The 22660-nt window shown below is 39.4% G+C and overlaps 1 protein-coding gene across 1 annotated transcript in view; it reads right to left on the reverse strand.

The window, feature by feature from the left end:
* Positions 1-22660, reverse strand: part of ITGA2 (integrin subunit alpha 2) — a 103672-nt gene that overhangs the window by 77047 nt on the left and 3965 nt on the right. Inside the window, exon 2 of the mRNA XM_082836794.1 lies at positions 1472-1592. Coding sequence (XP_082692920.1) covers positions 1472-1592 — 121 coding nt within the window. The remainder of the gene's footprint in view (positions 1-1471; positions 1593-22660) is intronic.

Consider the following 22660-nt stretch of genomic DNA (forward strand, 5'->3'; position numbering starts at 1 on the left):
GTGTTCTGCCTATGTTTTCCTCTAAGAGTTTGATAGTTTCTGGCCTTAATCCATTCTGGTCTTTAATCCATTTAATCCATTTTGAGCTTATTTTTGTGTATGGTGTTAGGGAGTGATCTAATCTCATACTTTTACATGTACCTGTCCAGTTTTCCCATCACCACTTATTGAAGAGGCTGTTCTTTCTCCACTATACATTCCTGCCTCCTTTAACAAAGATAAGGTGACCATATGTGCATGGGTTTATCTCTGGGCTTTCTATCCTGTTCCATTGATCTATCTTTCTGTTTTTGTGCCAGTACCATACTGTCTTGATTACTGTAGCTTTGTAGTATAGTCGGAAGTCAGGGAGCCTGATTCCTCCAGCTCCGTTTTTCATTCTCAAGATTGTTTTGGCTATTCAGGGCATTTTGTGTTTCCATATAAACTGTGAAATTTTTTGTTCTAGTTCTGTGAAAAATGCCAGTGTGTAGTTTGATAGGGATTGCATTGAATCTGTAGATTGCTTTGGGTAGTAGAGGCATGTTCACAATGTTGATTCTTCCAATCCAAGAACGTGGTATATCTCTCCATCTGTTTGTATCATCTTTAATTTCTTTCACCAGTGTCTTATAATTTTCTGCATACAGGTCTTTTGTCTCCTTAGGTAGGTTTATTCCTATATATTTTATTCTTTTCCTTCTTTTGACATTCAGACTACCTGCCCTTTGTTGCAAAACTCTTATATATCCTGGCTGCCCCCTCGCCTCCTGGGAGCAGTTCTCTCAGGGTTACTTGAGATGTGGCCTCCAGGGCTTGAAGTCCTAAAATTTCCCACCGGATAAAACATGACTCTCATCTTTTAGGGTGTGAATAATTTTTTTAGTTGACAGGTATAAATTATAGCCCTTATTTGATAAGCCAACAACAGCCCATTTACTCTTTGGAAAGAGTTCTAGCTGAGCTAGGATCTGTCTGGAGGCTTCTGCTGCAAAAGGGAGCATGAATGCTTGTGAGGACCCTTTGTCACCTGGAGTAGGGAACGCTGACTTAGAATGAAGCCAGTAGACAAAGCTTTGCTCAAGGAGAAAATTTAGGGAACAATTCTACCACCTAGAAATGGTCCAGCGGCAGCACTAGCCAGCTGAGCATTTACAAAGCCTAATGGATACCAGTTTACAGAGTAAGAAAGGAAGACAAATCTATTTATCTATCTGTCTAACATCAAATGGTCAAAACCTGGTATTATGAATTTACTATGGAATATTTATAGAAAAGTTTCTATCTAGGTTTAAAAAAAGTACCTTTATGCCATCCCATCAGTTATTAATCTGAGAGTTACCGACTCCCAAAGAAAAATCCTTCATTTAAGGATATTTGAGGACTACCCATTAATAACATATACATGCACCAATCTGAACAAGCATTTGTAGTCAAATATTAAATTTATTTAGTGTTTTTACTGAAGTCATAAAGAAGAGACTATTCTTACCAGTTGCCTTCTGGATTTATGAACTGCTGCACTGCATAGCCAAACTGTTCACTTGAAGGACCAGAAAATATCTTTGCTTCCGGGAGACCAACATTGTACGCCACACAGCAATTTAAAATGCCTATGAAGGAAAAATAAAAACGTAGTCCATATTTACAATTTGTGAATAAAAGTTTGTAATATAATTATCAAAGGCCACTTAAAAAAATGTTTGAAGTAATAATTATTCTCTTTATCAATGTTTACCAAGAAATAGTGGCTACTGATTTTTAAGTACTAATTTGGGGCCCTGACACCATGCTAAGTACTCTACTTCCATGATTCATTATTTCATTCATCTTCATAGAAATCCTAAAATATGATTTTTTTTTTTTTTTTTTTTTTGGCCACACAGCACGGCTTGCAGGATCTCAGTTCCCCAACCAGGGATCAAACCTGTGTCCGCTGCAACAGAAGCATGGAGTCCTAAGCACTGGACAGCCAGGGAATTCCCTGATTGCTAATATTATATTTGTTTTGCAGAAATTTCTGAGGTTCCTGGGGATAAGTGTGTCTCACAGGTAGAAAGTGATAAGGGAAGGGCAGGATTTGAACACAGGGCTGTCTGACTGAAGAGCTTGAATTCTTAAACAACATATTACCTCTAGGGATTAAGTAACTTCAGTTCTATTTGTCCTTCCTAATGCAAGACTCTAAACCACCCAAGGGCAGGGTTGGAAGGTTATCTTCTACTTCTTCTGAATCTCCCTGAAGACCTTGACACGAACTCTATATGAAATGTCTGTTGAAAGAGCATTGCTGAATACATCAAAGGAGGTAAAAAAAAAAATCACAGCTGCTTGAAAATTGTATCACTTTTTTCAGAAAGGATCATTTCTGAGAATGAAATGTAAGGGAAAGGGGTCATATCTTTTATTCCAGCAGGAACTGCAAAAGTGGTTTTGCTTTCTGATGCTTCTTTCTGAGCGTTCGAGAAATGATATTCATTTTCAGAAACAACAAAGGCCTTGATAGGATAAAGCCTGGATAGACCTTTTTAAAAAACCTTGTTTGTGATGGAAAGGGAAAGAGGGGAAAGAGTAAGGTTGATGAAGTCTCCCCCTCTGACACTGACAGCATTAATGCTGGTCATCCTATGTTCTAGAGAAAGAAGATTGTGTGGGTATTAACATTCTCTATGGAGATGGGAACAGACTTTAAGCTGTTTGAGATCAGGAGTTACCTTAGCAGACACTGAAGGCAGAGTGGACTTTTCAAAACTGACATCGAAGTTCCATCAATATGTGTTTTCACAAAGGAATAACCCACTTTCTGGGCCACATTGAAAGTGCACAGTATTTCATAAATCTATTGTTTCAGGCATTGAAAGGATGGAGGAAAAGGGCTGGCTCTTCCATTATGCCCGTGTACTTCTGGGGACAGATTCTGAAATGTGCTCCAAAGGAATAATGAGGTCAGTGATGAAGCTTTGGGGACTTAAAGTAGTTGACGTGCCTCTTTACCTGCCAAGATCATTCTACTGTGGATCTGTTCACTCAAGAGCGCTCAGGTCACTATTATTTCTTAGAAATAAATATGTTGCCAGGAAGAGAAGGACAAATCATAATTTTCAAATACTCTGTAGCAAAATCTACACAGCTTCACATTTGCAAATTTTCTCCTTAATATCTATTTTTGATATGCACCACTGCTTCTTTATACTTTTCAGGAAATAAAATGCAAACGAAAATAATGTAGCAAAGTAAGCAGAGAACCAGAACTGACATTCAGAATATTGGTGTTTCCAATCAACAGTTTAACTTTACCCCATAGCGTAGAACTCAATAAATCCTATTTAAATACGTTACCAATTATCTAACAAACTAGTAAAAGCTTGGGGAGGTGATATCAAACTGTCTCCTCTTTTAAAATATCTTTTGCTAGAAAGACCACATATGGTTATATATATAATGACCTCATTTTTTTCCCTATTAATTAGACCTTGGCAGATCATGGCATGACATGAAATCACGATGGAGTCCATTTTATCACGTAGCAGTTAAATTTTATTATATATACGCACAAATGTGTACATACAAACTTATATGTATATACTATGTGTTTACATACATATATGCATGTGTATATACATACATATATAAACTATTAGTTAAAAAATGTAAATCACATTATTTCATCTCTCTGCTTAATACCCCAATGTCTGAGAATAAAATCCAATTTCCTTACCACAGTTTCAAAAGCCCTTCATGATCTGGCCCTTGTGTATCTGGTGATTTTCACTTTCCACCACTGTCCTCGCTCACTGTGCTCCAGCCACCCTGGCTCTCCTTCTGTCCCTTGAACACATCCAGTTCATTCTGCTTATGGCCTTTGCAGCGGCTTGACCCACTGCCTACAGCACTCTTCCCCACTCGGTATTTGTGTCCTGCCACCTATTCACCATTTAAGTCTTTGCTCAAGTCTCTGCTGTTCTCGTAGAGACCTCCCCTCACTCCTCTACCAGCAACATCCTTCTCCATCATTACCCCAACATCGCAGCGCTTATCATCTGAAGTGATCTTATGTATCTGTATTGTTCTGTGTCTCTCTGCCTACTAAAATCTAAGCGACTTGAGAGTTCAGATCTTATTTCTTTTATTCACTCCTACTTTCCCAGCACCTAGGGTAATATTTGTTGAATGAAATGAATTTTTAATGAATATGTGTTCTTTGATAATGATATGGAATATAGACAAAATTAGGGGGAGAAAGATCACTCATAATCATATCATTCTCATGCAAGTGCAGTTGATTTCCTTCCAGTATTTTTTCCAATATTTAAACCATAATGTATATTCCAATTTGTAGCCTACTATTTCTTAATGCTTATGTTTGTCCGCCTATGTCAGAATCATCTTGATTCATTTGATCCCCACCAACCTTGTGAAACAGCAAAACCTAGCTATTATTACCAACGTACAAATATGGAAACTGCAACTCATGGAGATTAGATGTCTTTCTTGCTCAGTGTCACACAATTGGTAGCTGATATCTGAGTCTTGGTCTGGCTCATCTTCTCAAACTTGTTGTCCAGAATTTCCATTCATAAACGGTCTGCTCATTTTTCTCACAAAACATGTCCTTCTCCATCACCACTCCTTCATTCCTTGATACTAAATCTCTTCTTTCCTGTACTTCAATCCTTCCCTCAAGAGCCTGCCACTTTTGATAAATCTGGACAATCTCAGTTCACTATACTTATTTTTCTCAAATATATATTTAAAACTCACTATGTCACCATTTCACACTTTGCCTATGATAGCTAATTAGCTTCTATAAATTTAATGTAAGTATTCGGTCTAATTCAATGTCTATTTCCTCTTTACAATCCCACTGGTCATAGTAATGTGTTCCTATGTCTGTTCTCATAAATTAACTGAATCATATGGAAAATAACAACCCTATTTGGTTCATTGTGTTTCCTTACCCCCCAAACATGCCCACACACTAAGAAATGAATCATTCAAAAAATATTTATCCAACTCCTTTGTGCGAGGCATTTTCCTAGGTCCTGGAGATATAGCAATGAACAAAACAGACAAGATCTCTGCTGTCTTTGAGCTTTCATTCTTGTAATTGGAATAAAATAATGAACAATTATATCATCATGGGATAAGCATTAAATTTCAGAAAGCTAAAAGAACCCTGATCCAAAAGTTGAGAAGAGGGTACATCTGAGTTTGAAGCCTTCATAGAAGAGGTGGCAATCCATGGACCTTGGAGGATGAGCTGGAATTCACTGCATAAAGAGGAAGGCCAAGGTCATTCCAGGCCCAAGGAACATTCTGCTCAGTATTATGGAGAAGTGAAAGAGAAGAGTATGGGGACGGTGAGAAACTGGCCCAGCAAATCATAGATTATTAATTTATGCATTCCAGGTCTATATTAGATGCAGTGAGTTTCAAGGTGACTTCAGCCTTGTCCTGTCAGGGTCATGTCAGAGTGTAACTCTTCCCCCCTGTCCTCATGCGGATGCCTGTGAACGCAGTAATAGTGCAGCAAAGTACTTATCCAAGGTGACCTTGCTGTATATTTGTTGATAGTAACCGAGCCCAAGTATTCAGGGAATCTCAGGAAACTTTACTGCAAAAATAAGCAATGTATGTCCTGGAGGGTTAACTAATTTCCTCTCTGTCCACAATTAAAAGGGTGTCGTGTTTCATCCTTGATTATAACCTGGCTTGTTGTCATTTTTATATCCACAGGCAAACCAGATAGTTAAGCACACACTGATTAATGCAAACTTCTTTTTTCTTCCACTCATTTAAAAATTTTATAGCACCTCCTGCCCTGAGAGTTCCTGCTCATCTCTGAAACAGATTTCTGGGAAACTTTAATAATTAAGAATTAGTTTAAGTAAAAATGGAGTTCATTCTCCCACTTTATTCTGGAACCTGATTTTAAATTATAAGATAATTCAAAAGAGAAATAAATATATGTTTGGTAATGAGATATAGTTAACCCAGTTTTGTTCTCAATATGTAGTGAAGCTCAGAAAGGAACAAAATCTTTGGAAAACAAGGGCAGAAATAAATGTATTAAACAAAATATATCATTCTATATTCAACACAAGATTTTGTCAGGAAGTGTCTTGATTTCCATGATATCACTGTCAGAGCTCAATGACACATATTTGTAGTAGAAGATGGTAGGAAAGTCTAATTTGTGTGGCTAATGCAAAACTTAAGCATATCTACATACGTTGAAGGGCAGGTGGGGCTGGCTTTTCACGGAAGGGGTTCAGTTGCAAAAAGATCCAGAGAGTTAAAGGGGAAAAAAATTCATGTTAAGAGAAGAGAATTAAGGCCCAAAGCAAGAGGTAGAATTGGGAAGAGAGGAGTATTTTTAACTAGGACTCTCTTATTGCATTCTAGCCCATTCCTGCAGATGTATGCTGGCATTTTCGGGAGGAAATGTCTGTTAAGTAGTAAACAAAAATACAAGAACTCTTTTAGTTATAAAATAAGTCAGGGGGGTGTAAGGTACAGCATGGTGACTATAGTTAATAATACTGTATTGTACGTTTGAATGCTGCTAAGAGAATAGATCTTAAAAGCTCTCAACACAAGAAAAAAATCTGTAATTATGTGTGGTAACAGATGTTAACTAGACTTATTGTGGCAATCATTTTGCAATATATACATGTATCAAATCATTGTGTTGAAAACAAACAATCTAATCAAAAATGGGCAGAAGACCTAAATAGACATTTCTCCGAAGAAGACATACAGATGGCCAAGAAGCACATGAAAAGCTACTCAACATCACTAATTATTAGAGACACGCAAATTGAAACTACAATGAGGTATCACCTCACACCAATCAGAATGGCCATCATCAAAAAAATCTACAAACAATAAATGCTGGAGAGGGTGTGAAGAAAGGGAACCCTCCTACACTGTTGCTGGGAATGCAAAGTGATACAACCACTATGGAGAACAGTATGGAGGTTCCTTAAAAAACTAAATATAGGGCTTCCCTGGTGGCGCAGTGGTTAAGAACCCGCCTGCCAATGTAGGGGACACGGGTTCAAGCCCTGGTCCGGGAAGATCCCACATGCTATGAAGCAACTAAGCCCATGTGCTACAACTACTGAGCCTGTGTGCCACAGTTACTGAAGCCTGTGCGCCTAGAGCTCGTGCTCCACAGCGAGAGAAGCCACCGCAATGAGTAGCCTGCGCATCACAACAAAGAGTAGCCTCCCCTTGCCGCAACTAGAGAAAGCCTGCACATAGCAACAAAGACCCAACGCAGGCATAAAAAAACAAAACCAAAAACAAAACTAAATATAAAACTACCATGTGATCCAGCAATCCCACAACCAGGCATATATCCGAAGAAAATCATAATTTGAAAAGATACATGCACCCCGATGTTCACTGCAGCACTATTTACAATAGGAAAGACATGTAAACAATCTAAATGTCCATCAACAGAGGAATGGATAAAAAAGGTGTGGTACATATATAGAATGGAATATTACTCAGCCATGAAAAAGAACAAAATGATGCCATTTGCAGCAACATGGATGAACCTAGAGATTATCATACTAAGTAATGTCAGACAGAAAGACAGATATCATATGATATCACTTACATGTGGAATCTAATAAAAAATGATACAAATAAACTTATTTATGAAACAGAAACTCACAGATCTCGAAATCAAACATATGGTTACCAAAGGGGAAATGTGGGGGGAAAGTGATAAATTAGAAGATTGGGATTAACATATACACATTACTATATATAAAATAGATAAGTAATAAGGACCCACTGATTAGCACAGGGAACTCTATCTGTATTCTGTAATAACCTACATGGGAAAAGAATCTGAATGGAGATATATATATATATATATATATATATATATATATATATATATATAAAACTGATTCACTTTGCTGTACACCAGAAACTAACATAAGATTAAGTCAAATATACTCCAATAAAAATTCTAAAAGTTAATTGTGCTGTACACTTGAAGCTAATATGTCAATTATATCTCAATAAAAAATAAAATAAAATCCAAATTACTCATATACATGAACTCTAAGGTCTGAATGTCTATGAAAGTGCAAGCACAGGGTGTCACTGATTTAAGAATGTGGAGCAAATCTCTATCCCATGGCTGGTGGGGACTGGTCCTCAGAAGCTGCAGAGGTACTGGCAAAGGCAGGGGAGCAGGAAGGTCCAGTTATCACCAAGACATGGGGGAACTCTCTTAGGGGACAGCAAAGGTTCCCAGAAGAACTGTGCTTAAGAGTCCAGGAGAAACACTCTCATCTAAATCAGGGATGGGTGAAACTCCAGGTATGATCTGTCTTGGGGCAAATTTCTCCCTATCTGGGGGTCTGTGAACCTAGAAAATAATTTCTCTGCTTCTAAAAAAGGATGGTGTGACAGGCATGTGAGAGACATTTCCATTTAAAAGGGAAATCAGAAGGAATAAAGGAGTCGCTGGTACCAAGAAAGTTTAACACAGCAGGTCAAATTCCATTAGGTTTTCAGGCCTGAAAATAATCCTCTGTTGCTCAAGGCTCTGTCCTCTGGGCCTGCAACAGCTCTACTGGCCTCTTCTTCTTTGTCCCCTTCAGTTCAAGAGCAGCATTTCTGCTGAGACAACATTCCTAAAAACCTTGTAGGTCTCCTGTGTATGTCATGGGGATCTGTGCCATTTGACAAGAGAGCTCTCCACAGATCTTTCCTGGATAACTCTCTCTCTCTTCCTGGCCTCTGCTGAGACGGTTGAGAGGATCCAGGAATCACACGCCTAATCCATTCAGCAAAACGTTTTCCAACCACACTCTTCGCCTTCCCTTCAGAGCACACTTTCCTAACAATGAGTCCCCTAATATTTGCTCTTTTTTTTTTGAATCTGGATAGACTAAGGATTTCTCAAATCATTAAGTACTGTTCTTATTTTGTTTAATGCTTCCTTCCTCAATTTATCTCTTTCCTCTTGCACTTTACTACCTTCAGCAAGGAAAAAAGCAGTCTGCACCCTCAACATTTTGCTTGGAAATCTCCTCAGCTAAATATCTAAGTTAATTGCTTGAAAGCTTCCCACACAACAGCAGGACACGGTTAGGCCAAACTTTCTGCCGCTATATAACAGGGATCACCATTCCTTCAGTTTCCAACAACATGTTCCTCATTTCCTTCCGAGCCCTCACTGGAAGTGGCTTCGACATTCATGTTTCTGCCAACAGTTTCCACAAGGTGGTCTTCAAAGCCCCTCTATCTAAATAAGGTAATATTCACAGATTTTGAGGACTGAGATATAGAAATATCTTTGGGGGACCACCATTCAATTCAATATGACGGGTATGCCAGTAAAGTTAGATCCTGCCCGATGTTTACCTGGGCCATTTTTTCAGGGTTGTGTTTGCAGCAAGAAAGCTTGAGGGTAAGGTAAATCTCACTCTCCAGGACAAAGAATGGGTTTGCTGAATTCTTGCTGTGAAACAGCAGGTCACCAAACTGAGTTTTCCTCTCTCCTAATGCAACCTACTCAACGTGTAGGCTTCCATTTGGATCCCTTCCCGTTGCCCTCATGATACTTTGTGGGGAAGCTCAGGGAAATGGATGTAAACATGCTCGTGCTACCTGTCATGCTATGAGTAATAAAGTCCTTGGTCTCTGACTCAGGCACCTCATGTCATTTGTCAGCATCCATGAAACTGTAACGAGCTAACGTATTAGTTTTTACAGAGCGTAAAATCAAATATCAGACTTGTCAGGGTGGAGAACAAAAACTCCCCCATCTGGGTATTGAGGGCTGAATGACAATGAAAATGGATAACTCCTGGGGGTTCAGAGAAATCTTGGGAGAGCACTATATTTTCCTATAAGGGTGGAATAGGGATTCAAAAGTATTATATTTCAATTTTAAGAAGCAAAGAGATTACAGCTAATATCTGGGTAATGATTTCATAATTTGTTCTGCTTCGTAATTTATGACCACTTTTTTAAAAATGATGTGTGCGTGTATCATTTATTTGACATTTACTCTGCATGCATATTAAAGAAACATGTGCCTCACTTCCGTGCAGAAATAAATGCATTACTATGTAGTTAAGCCTAAAGGGGCATTATGGATGAATTACATCTTCCCCCAATTCCCATGTTGAACCCCTAATTCCTAATGTGACTATATATGAAGATAGGACCTTTAAGGAGGTAATTCAGTTAAAAGAGGTCATAAACGTGGGAACCTAATCTGATAGGACTGGTGTTCATATAAAAAGAGGAAGAGACACCAGATCTCTCTCTCTGCATGTACATACAGAGGAAAGGGCACATGAAGACACAGACAAAAGGCAGCAGTCTACAAGCCAGGAAGAGAGGCATCACCAGAAATCAACCTTAATGACCTCTTGATCTTGGACTACTATCTCCAGAGCCGTGAGAAAATAAATTTCTGTTGTTAAAGCCACCCATCCCATTCAGTAGTGTCTTGCTACGGCGGCTCCAGCAGACTAAGATGGGGGAAATTGGATAGTATCAGAAATTTTCAATTTACTATGCTGCGTTTCAAAGATAAGCCTGTCAATATACAGATGTGCATATATAAATACAGGAGAGATATATACTAATTCAAGTTATATCATTTAAGGTTCACATTTTGTATGAAAAAAATACAAGTCGTTATTTTGTGACAAAGTAACTACATCAAGTATTAGAGTATTGCGCACATTGTTGGGTGATTTTGATGCCCTTTCACAACTTTTGATCTTGCAGGCAATGAACATCTTCAAAAGTCTATAACAATTGCTTCTGAAGTCCATTTATTATGACAGTGCTTCCTAACAGCTCAATATATTCTCTTTTTTTCATGAGGATGTTGGAGGATGAGTTGCCATCTGGCAGACTCACTGGCTCCCAATGGCCGAGAGGATGGGGTAAAGAAGTGGAATACCAGCTCATCAATTCACTTTCTATTTTAACAGTATCTTCCTAAATTCCTTTTATGTGAAAGGAGAAACTCCTCTCTTCCTCTCCCTCTCAGAATAGCATTTTTGTGCATTTAGCAAGTCAGCGCCTGTTGAATAGCTTGCTCATTAACAAGATATGCCTGACACATCTCAAGGCCATGTATGGAAACGATAGACATAACAGGTAGTATTTCTTCTATTATATCTCTGTTCACAGGCCACTTCTCTATGAACTTTTGGTTTGGGTCTTCCCCTATCATTTTAGCCTGTACGCACCCATCTTATAATTCACCATCTGCATCTCTTATTGTGATGTACTACCTCGAAATGTTACTTACTGTTCTCTTGTGTACGTTTTGTCTCTTGATAATTGCATACTCATTGCCTCCCCACCCTGTCTGACCTCACCTCCTATCCTATCTTTTTAGCTCACTCACCTGGCTCTTCCTTAAACTCACTCTGACCTTAACCTTTTGCATGTTTCTTCTGCATGAAACACTCTTCCCAGAGTGTTCTGTTTCTACATCAAACATCAACCCATCAGAGCTGCCATTCCTCATTACCTGTGGTGGTCAGGGGGCTCCCAGGGATCCCCCTCTCCTGCTATCCATGCCTTTGTGTGATCCTCTCTCCTTGAGGGCAGGATCTATGACTTCAAACCAATAGAAATGAAGATTCAAAATGCAGAATCAAATATCACAGAGTAGTATCACTTCTGTAATTACATTACATAAGATTGTAACGTCCGTCTTGCTAGTAGATGCCTTCTCTTCTTGGCTTTGATGAAGCAAAGAGGCCCACACGGCAAGGAACTCAAGGCAGCCTTCCACTGAGAACCAATGGGGAACTGAGGCCCTCAGTCTAATAGCCCTGGAGAAAATTAATTCTGCCAACAATTAAAATGAGCAGAAGTGGATCCTTCCTCAGTTAAGAATTCAGATGAGACCCCTGCCCTGGCCGACACCTTGTTGCAGCCTTATGAGAGAACCTGAAGCAGAGGACCTCAGTGAAGCCATGCCCAAATTCCTGACCCACAGAAACTGTAAGATAATAAATGTATATTAAGTTACCCCATGTGTGGTAATTTGTTATATAGCAATAGATATAATATAAGCCCAAGCAAAAAAATATCTTCCTGCTTCCCACTCCCTGCCTAGCATTCTCTGAACCCCTTACTGTGCATTGCTACCTCTTATGTGATGTACTTATGTTTTTAATTTGTCTTCCACCCTCATTAGAATCTGTATTAGAAGAGTTAAGTTTTGTAGGGATTGACAGGTCTACAATTTGGGACAGAATGTCTCTTTAAGGAAAAAATTACAAAATTGTGAAACAAATTCAGGTATAAAATTAACTTTTTGTTTAGGATGAGAAAAGTAATCCTAGCAAATAAATAGTTTTAAAACCTGAAAAATATATTTTTTAAAAAACATACCTTTTACTGATTGCCTGACATACTTCTGGAATACATTTTGCCTTGGCTCTACATCTTTTTTTTTTTTTTTTTGCGGTACGCGGGCCTCTCACTGTTGTGGCCTCTCCCGTTGCGGAGCACAGGCTCCAGACGCGCAGGCCCAGCGGCCATGGCTCACGGGCCCAGCCACTCCGCGGCATGTGGGATCTTCCCAGACTGGGGCACGAACCCGCGTCCCCTGCATCGGCAGGCGGACTCTCAACCACTGCACCACCAGGGAAGCCCAACTCTACATCTTTCGATCACCTCTTTACTTGATAACTTTATAAAATCATACTCTCTAAAATAATTTTTTTGGCATGATAAATTGAATGTTTAAAATTATTCTTATTTACAGTTAAGGAAAGTTTCTTTCATTTTCATAACACCTTATTTGTAATGTCATGTAAATGTTTAGGACTGTTTTCCAGTATCATACAGGAGCTATAATATTTCAAGGTACCTCAAATTTTCTTTTAAAGGGATTAATCCAGAAACTTTTTGAACTGATGACGTTGATCAAACAGTTTGCTGTTGATGTCTTTGTTGAAATATGTTATTTTAGGGTATAAAAGAGACAATGATCTGAACTTTTGCATATTTAATAAAAATATCAGGCATGTGAATACATGGGAAGAGGCCTGCAGAGTGAGGGTGCCTGAAGCTTAAGCTTCCCCTGTTTTATGGTAAATCTGTCTTTGTCCCGAAAAGTAGGGACTTTGTTTTGTTTACTGCTATATTCCCCCCTACTCAGAGTATCTACATGGTTGTAGATCAATAATCAATTGAATTAACAGATGGACTGCTGATTGTTTCACCTTTCCACATAAGAATAAGTTATACATATAATGGGATATCAGTAAAGACCAGGTTTATCAATAAATATAAGTTCTGGACTGATTCAAAGGAAGATGCTTGAATGCAGGTTACTGAGAAGATACATATAGAGGTAGATTAAAAGATTAATAAATATGTACATACATATGTATATACAAATATACACACATTTTATTTTCTATTTAGAATTTTAGAGAACATTTAACTTTGCTCTTTATCTAGCTTTAGGAGAACCCTATATTTTGGGGTGATGTAGTGGCAGAAGTATGCCAGTGCTGGAAGTACAAGGATTTTTTTTTTTAACTGAAAAATCCACATACCGGGCAAGACCAACAGTACCTCGTAGAGCCTAAAAGCTTGGCCTCTGAGGTTGGAATAGCTCTGTGACCTTGGACAAGATCCTCATCCTATATAAGCCACTGCTTTTTCACCCGTGAAATAGACCTAATCTATGAGCCTACCTTATTGTGATCAGACAGTATATATAAAACCCTAACCCAGTGTCCAGCAAATGATGAGCACTCACTAAAGACAGCTTGTTTTCGTTATTCTCTTTTACTATTCATATCATTATATATTACTGATAATGGCATAGTTTTTGAGAAATTGTAAAAGGCATGTTAATTTGTGATCCTACTTTTCACCTCTCACATAAAAAAATATATCCTAAATAAGTTTCCATTTAAGTTTCTGAGAACTGCTGTGCAATGGATAGGAGGACAGCATGTCTACATTTTGCTGAGACACACTCACCATGAGAGCCAAGAAAACATTATCAGCCCATGGACCCTCCAGGAAACCACAAACGCAGGAAATGGGGTTACTCAGACCCTGACTTTGAAACTAAGAAAACAGACTTCATGGGACTTCCCTGGTGGCACAGTGGTTGAGGATCCACGTGCCAATGCAGGTCTGGGAAGATCCCACATGTCACCGAGCAACTAAGCCCGTGAGCTACAACTACTGAGCCTGTGCTCTAGAGCCCGCGAGCCACAACTACTGAAGCCCATGCACCTGGAGCCCGTGCTCCGCAACATGAGAAGCCACCGCAAGGAGAAGCCCCAGCACACTGCAACTAGAGAAAGCCCGTGCACAGCAAGGAAGACCCAATGCAGCCAAAAATAAATAAAAAAAGAAATAACAGTATACTAGGGAAAAAAAGAAAACAGACTTCAAACTCTCAAGTGTAGCTAATCATTACCGAGAATATGTACAACAGAAAATGATCATAGGTTGCATTAGATCCTTTGAACATGTACAAAATTACAGGAGATCATTCTCAATAGCATTGTCTTCATGCTGAAAGGACAATACTGCAGAAATAATTTAGAAAGCCCATCCCCCCTCCTCTCAAAAAAAAATAAAGCAACTAAACTTAGAAACTGTAGGCCCTTTGAAAAGAACCACACATTCACTGTACATACAGATTTAAGCTCTAGAGTGTCTGGCTTACAGCTATAGTGCTTAAAAGAAAAAATAAAAGTAGTGCAAAAGCCAAAAGCATAAAACTGCGTTTGGAATATAGCAGCATAACATTCTCCTGCTTTTATTAAGAAAGAAAAATGCAACTTTTCCTTAAAAGTCTTTGTTTTGAGTGTTAAATTTTACATTCAGTAAGGATCTAGATTCTCCTCCACAGGTAACATTAGAAATGGAAAGCAGAGCTCCTGGAGGGACTGCCTTGAATCCTCCAGTTCCTCCCATGTCTGACACTCTACTACCCTCTGATAGACACTCCATTGAGGTCCCTTAAAATAATGAATGATGATAAAAATGGATGAATACCAAGGATATGAATTTTGAAAAGTAACATTATATACGCTTTTACAGTGCACAAAATACTTTTCCATTCATAATTCCATTTGATCCTCCCAATGACCCAGCAAGGTAGGGAAGAGTCTGCCTGTGACTTATCCAAAGTCAGCCAGAAAAATGGCATTAAAATTAAAATTTACTCTTCAGAGCTAGAGTTCCTTTCAGGATGCCATGAACATTAATACATGTTTGTTTAATGTAGTGCTTCTCAATTGGGAGCAATTTTGTCCCTCTGGGGGCTTTTGGTAATGTCTGGACAAATTTTTGGTTGTCACACTGTTGCGGGGAAGGGGAATGTCTACTGGCATTTAGTGGGTGGAGGCCAGTGAAGTTGCTCAACATCCTAAAGTGCGAAGGACAGCCCCTCCTGCCACTGCCACTGCTCCATCCCCCAAAAGAATTATCTAGTCCCCAAATGTCAATAATGTCGGAGTTGAACAACTATGATATAAACAAGCAACAGTCTTGTAAACACCATTAAGTTGACTAAGTCACTGTGGTGGTTTTAAAACATGTCTGGGACTTACTTGACATTCTTCCCATCAAGACGCTGAGTAAGTCTCCTCCCCTAGAATCTAGGTACGGCTTGGTAATTTCTTTGATGAATAGATGTAGTTGTATGATTTCTGAGTCTAGGTTAGAAAAGACTGTGCAAGTTTCTGCCAGTTTTGAGGGGGACACTTGCCTTTAAATCCCTGAGTCACCTTGCAAGAAGTCAGGCCACCCAGAGGGCGCCATGCTGAAGAGACCCCTTGATGGGACCACGTGAAGAGAGAGAGCTGCCTACCCTCTGAAGGTAACTACATGAGAGATCTCAAGCCAGAACTGCCCAGCCAAGCTCTTCTCAAAGTCCTACACAAGAAACCAGGAGAGATAACAAATGATGGGCGTCATTTTAAGCCACTAAGTTTTAGGGTGATTGGTTACATGGCAATAGTTAACCAGAACAATCTCCAGATTTGGAGACTCAAAGTCAAGTGCTCCTGCAAACAGAACGTCTTCTCTTTTCCCCTAAAAGGTTCTGACCCACGGAAGTATGGAAATCTTAACCAGAGGACTGCCACTCCTCAAATGAAAATGGACTGTGATCAATCTGTGGGAAATAGCTGACAAGGAGAAGTTTGACAAAGAGATTTTCAGAGGAAATTCTGAAGGCTATCTTGAAATGATGGACTGCAGGTTAGAGTCCTGGGCTTTAGTCATTTTCAAAAGCTGGTTACTGTAAAAATGAGGCATTTACTAGATGCTCTCTTGAGGTTTCTTCTAGGTCTAAATTCTAGAATATCCTACTCTACATATATTTTTCAAAAGATAGGCATTTTAAAATTATAACTTAGAAATGCACCCTGATGAATATAAAGCATGAGAATTAAAATAAATATGAAGCACCAGGTTACACTCATCAACCTATAAGAAGTTTAAAAAAAAACCTACAAAAAGTAAATTAAAATCTAATGTTGGTAAAATTGGTAAAAATCACACATTACTGATGACCACAGTGTTCAGTATGCAACAGGAGCTAAAAAATACAGATAATCTTTGATCCAGTAATGTTGCTTTTGGAAATTGTCCAAAAGGAAAAAAGAAAGAAAAAGCTTCTTGTACAATGATATTTATAGCCACATTACTTGCAGTAGGGGGAAAAAAACCCCACAGGAAACAACCTAAATATACAACAATGGGACAATAGTTAACCATGACATGGCAGGATGTATTAATGTAAAGTTATAAATATGAGGGCCACAGGGAAAAGTATATACAAAAGATACCAAGTGAAAAAAGTAAATGAGTCATTTTCATATAAATGGCAAGTATATCTACGAAAATTGACATTCACACTTACGAACATCAAAAGGAAGAAATATAAATATTTTTTCTGTTTACGAGAATGTTAGTATATGTCATTTTCTATAAGGATATTGAAATATTCTGCTTTATAAAAAAAGCTATAAACTGAAAGTATTAATCAAGTTTAGCACTTTGATGAACATACTTACCTCATATTATCAAAATTCTATTTTTATTTAAAATTTTTTTACCAACCATTTTCTGGGTGCTTACTATATGCTAGGTCCTGAGAATACAATGATAAATAGGATGAAAGGTGCTCTTAAAAATGTATTCAGTGGGAGAGAGAGTCAAGCTGAAGATAAATTATGGTACTGCTTTATGAGGACAGAAGAGGGGAACAAGAAAGGGTTTTTTAGGGGGAAAAAAGATGTCTGCACCGTCCTAATACTTTTATTCATCTTATTACTTGTCAATAGCGCTATCCTAGTTAGACATTTCAAGACAAAGGAGAAATATTCCAAAAGCAAACAAATTCTCTCAAGGAAGTAAAAAAAAAAAGAAAAATTGATCAACTAAAGGAATATTTTAGCAAATTTGGATTTAGCAAATAGAAGCATTTTGGCTTATACGAGTTGGAAAGAACTAGGAGGTTTTTGGCTTGGCATTCATTCGGAAAGTGTGCCTTTAACCCGTGTTACAATAGCTGTCATACATGTTTCATTCATTCAACAAAACTCAACTTGGCACAAGTGAAGAAGACATGGCCCCCGTCTTCTCAGAGTTTGCGATCTATAGGATTTAGAGCCAAGTAAACATATCATTGAGGTAGAATGTGACAACTGCTATGAAAGGGTCCACGTGAGGAGGACAACTAAATTGGATTAGTGGTTGGGAAGGCTTCCTGGGGTGCATAAGCCTCAGTGAAATTGAGACTTACTTAAAGGATGTATAGAATACGGGTTGGGGGCTAAATTGTATTTTAAAAAGAGAGAACACAGATTAAGGTAAGAGACTAAGGGACTATACTGTTAAAAAGGGTTAAGGTCATATTTCACTGGAACCACAGCCAAGAAAAAAAAATGATACTAATATGTTAAAGTCTGATTCCTTGGGGGCAAAAACTAGATACTGTAATAATAAAAGGGACTTCTTAATTACTACATACTATGGTCTGAATGTTTGTGTTCCGTCAAACTTCATATGGTGAAATTCTAACCCCCAAAGATGATGGTTTTAGGAGGTGGGAGCCTTTGGGAGGTGCTTAGGCTTTGCCCTCATGAATTGGATGAGTGCCTCATAAAACAGGCTCCAGAGAGACCCCTAGCCCCTTCCACCATACGAGGACATAGCAAAAAGGCACCAGCTATGAACCAGGAAGAGGGCTCTCACCACAATGCGACCACGCTGGTGCCTTGATCTTAGACTCCCCAGCCTCCAGAACGGTGAGAAATACACTTCTGTTGTTTATAAGCCATCCAGTCTGTGGTATTTTGTTATAGCAGCCTGAAAGAACTACGACACTATGACATTTACATAAATTATTTAACCATCTTTCCACTTTGCATTAAGACTTTTTTATCTGGGCTATTACTTTTTTATACTGAAAGGAAAATAAAGATCACATAAAAGTATCCCAATTACCAAGGCTATGTCCTCCCTCCCCACCCCCCCCAAACAATAAGTACACAGAAAACTAAGTCAATTTCTCTGAAATATCTATTTTATGCACTAGTATTCAGAATATGGTTACAAAAAGGTTATACAATTCAGAAGGTTCACTGTCCATATTCTAATAAGCGTCCAAGAAGCTATTTGGTTAAAGGACCTGAAGGAAACTGGTAAACAATTTGGAATAGAGTTATCTTACTGAACTGGCCAAGAGCCAGCTTGCATTCAGTCTGCATTTCTACATGGTATCCATGGAAATGAGATCAGGCCTACACAAAGACAAACAAAGGCCACCTTCGAATGAATCAGGAGAATGACAACTGCCAATGTTCAAGGCATGCAGGGGCACAATAGCTTTGTACACGCTCTTCAGAACACAATGAAATCATCTCTTACACTGACAATACAGTGTCCGTCACTCTTTCTTTTCCCCTTTGCTCATTTAAACATTAACCTCATTTTTATACAGAAAGCCTTTCAATGATCAGGAGTTATGTACGGTTTCTGCAGTAAAAACTGCTCTAGTCCCTTTAAACTAATAAAAGGAAGAATTGCAGTTACCCTTTCAGAACATGGAATAATAATGCAGGAATCTTCATTGACAAAGTTGCCCAGTTTCTATGAACTGTTTGGTCAACAGAACAGACAATTCTCTCCAAGGAGGAAAAAATGTATTTGAAAATTATGAACAGTTCCAATATTCAATGGACCTGAAAACATTACAAAAATATGCAGTTCGAGTTTATACTGGTTAGTAAATGTAATTTACGTGTACAAGAGTCAGCAGGCATAGACTGGATAAAACACTTGAACAGTACCTTGAACTAATTATAACTTTAACAAAATTAAGAGTAGACATTAATTTCTTTTCTAATTTATATTAAATAGAAATGTTTAAAACACCTTGAAAAAAACCCACTGTTATGCAGAATAAAAGGCTTTAATATTTTATGACCAGAACCTTTCAAAGACAACACTAATTCTCTGTGCTATATGGGACTATGATTTCTGAAAAGTTTGTTTTGCGTTTTCTCTCTGTGTGCCTTGGTCAGCTTCACCTTTCTCTCATCAATTAATATCCTCTCCATTTCATAGCCCAGAACCTGCTTCGACTTCCTTCACGTGATCACCTGTGGTTTCTAATCTGTCCGGAGCTGCTGCTCTTGTGGGTCATCCAGTTTCCCCTCTCCTTCTTCTTTCTCCCTGACAGCATCCTTTCCATGGACACGCGTGCCCCTGTTCTCCTCTTTGCTTCTCTCGTGTCACGGACTCCTGCCACATACGGATGCCTCAATGTAAATTTCAAAACTTACAAGTACCATGCAGTACCATGACAGAAGTAAAAAAAAAAAACACAATGTTTATGCAAGTTTCTCCACTGTTTGCTTGTTTGTTTTTAAGCAGCCCCTCCCACCTCATCCCTCTAGCTCCTGCCTTCCTGCCAAAGTTCCTGGCACTGTCCCCATCCCTCACCTTCCATTGACTCCTCAGCTGGCTCCCCTCTGGTTCGTTTTTTCCCCTCAGCAGAGACTGCGCTCACCCAGGAGGTCAGACCTGCCTGACTTCTGTGAAGAGTTTGATCCTGTGGACAGACTCTCCCTTCTCGAAACACTTCCGCGGTGCCCCAGTCTGCACTGTCCTCTTTCTCCTCCTCCAGCTGCATCTTCTCTCTCCCTTGGCATCTCCGTTTCCTCACCCGGCCTTCTAAGGGAGCTCCTCAGGTTGCAGCCAAAGTCATCCTCTAGTCTCTCTTCGTCATGTCTTCAATCCCTCTCCAGATGCCCACGACTCCTAAATCTCTATCCCCATGTTGCTCTCACTCCTGTTCCTAACACCGCTACACATCACCATCTAGTAACTACACGTATTCACGTGGATGTCTCACACTCAACCTGTCAAGCTGAACTGCTCTCTTTTTCCTCTAGCCTGGCTGTCCTTTAGTGCTCCTGTCTTGGTGAATGGCATCCCCCGAGCTGTTTACATCAGAAACCCAGGTCTCAGTCTTAACCTTCTTCCTCTCTCCCTGCCACCCTCGGAAATCAATCACCAAATCCTGTCCATTCTTCCTTAACACCTTTCACATCTGTCCTCAGCTATCTTTCCCTACTGCCACTATCTGGGTTTTTACCACTGCCATCTTTTTTTTTTTTTTTTTAAATACTGGAGTATAGTTGAACCACCGCCGTCTCTAACACCGAACCTAGACCCAGTTCTTTCCTAAGTGGTCTTGGTGCCTTCAGTCTGGCTTCCATTCACTCCACCATCCCCCCTGCTGCCAGAGTGATCTGTTAAGGGGCCAACCGGAGCATGTCACTGTCCCTTAACAACCTTCAGAGCCTTCCCACTGTCCTCCAGATAAACTCCATGCTCCTTTCCAGGGTTTACAAGGCCTTTCACGGTTGGGCACTCACTCACCTCCCAGCTCTCACTTTCTGTGAATACCTTGAGTAATGTGTTCCGGGCATAATGGCCTTCTCCTTTCCTATTTAAGTATCTAAAACATCTGGCCCCAGGAACTAGGAGACTTGGGGCCTATTAGTGATTACGTTACTGTATTACCACTAACAGTCATTTACAAAGAACTGAACTTTGATCTCTAAGGCCCTTCACAGTAGATCTGAACGGTAACAATTATTTCCTGCCCCCAGGACGGCCTCTCTAGAGGCCTGATACTTAAACGTGTCACAGTGATATTTCTCCATGCTCTGAACTCAACATCTAGTTCTGTATCATTCATTCAGCAATTAACTGCATGAGACCATATGACACCTATTATGTTATAGAAACTTACATTACATCTTTATGTTATAGGCATAGACAACACAACAACGTAACAGGGACAACACAACAAGTTGTAAATTACACGGAAATTTTTCAAGACACCAAGATGTATGATGGCTCGAAATTTCAGTAACTATCAATAAAAGACAATAGGAAGGACCCTCTTCTTCCTCTCTTTCCACTAGGCCATTGTCCTGGCTTTATCTCCAAGCTAGTCCTGACATCATGGTTGCAAGATGGCTATAGCTGCTCCAAGATTTACATCTAGACCTGACAGTATGTTTATTAACTAGCATCTCCCTTAGGAATGAAAAATTCTTGCCCCAAAGTCCCTGAGCGGATCTCACTCCATATCTCATTGGTCAAAATTCCATTATATGCCCACGTCTAAATCAGACACTGGCGAGAGGTCTGGGACCACCAGCACTGCCTCAGTCCAATTACCGTTCAACATTCCCTGGATCTCCTAGCTGTGCAGAGGAGGGGTTAACCCAGTACTTGGGCTTCTGTCAGAAAGGAGGATGGTAGGGTATGAAATTGGTTAGGCAACCCCCAGGGACTGAGACAATGTCTTTCCCTCATGTGTGGACTCGTTTCCAAATGGACTGCAACCTCTCTGGACCACATTTCAAGTTTCCAGTGGTTCTACACTGGATCCACCATGTTGCCTTACATAAAGCAAGTGTTGCACAAAGATATGATCAAAAACTAGTTTTCTGGAATTCACTGTATCCAGAGCAACAAAGCACCTATGTATCATCAGAAGGGAGAATCATAGGGGTCACTTTCACACAGGGGACCTATTGTTGTCTCGGGATTTGTGGTATCAAGATTCTTCTCTTTAAGAGTCATTATTCTGTGTGTTCCTCCAGGTAAATCATTAGTTACCATAAGATACAAAAGCACACACGCATACACACACCCTCCACATCTTTGACTTGTTGACTGGATTAACAGCTTTCCATAGTTCTTTCTCTTATGCTGTGCTCGATCTTTCTGTAATATCCCAAGTTAAGCAGGGCTGATAGTGACTTTAGTGGTAACATTTACATGATGTCAAGATGACACTTTCGGTCCCAAATATCTTTCCTATTCTTCCTGAAACTCTTTATTTTCAACACACAGACTGAATGGCCTTTATTTTGCTGAATGTCTAAAATTCCACCATTAGCAGCTCATCTCTTTGCATTAACAGGCTTTTCCCTTTTTATACACCCATGGCTTTCAGCACACTAAGAAAGGAGCAGTCATCACATATTTTAGAAGGAAGTCACTTGAACTGACGCATTCTCTGACTCTTGGTGGTGAAATACACCTGACTTGGTGGTCATCACAAAACAAGGTGGTACAGGCAATTCTGGAATTTTAA

Source organism: Leucopleurus acutus (assembly GCF_964270905.1).
Source record: "Leucopleurus acutus genome assembly, chromosome: 3".
NCBI classification, from domain to species: domain Eukaryota; kingdom Metazoa; phylum Chordata; class Mammalia; order Artiodactyla; family Delphinidae; genus Leucopleurus; species Leucopleurus acutus.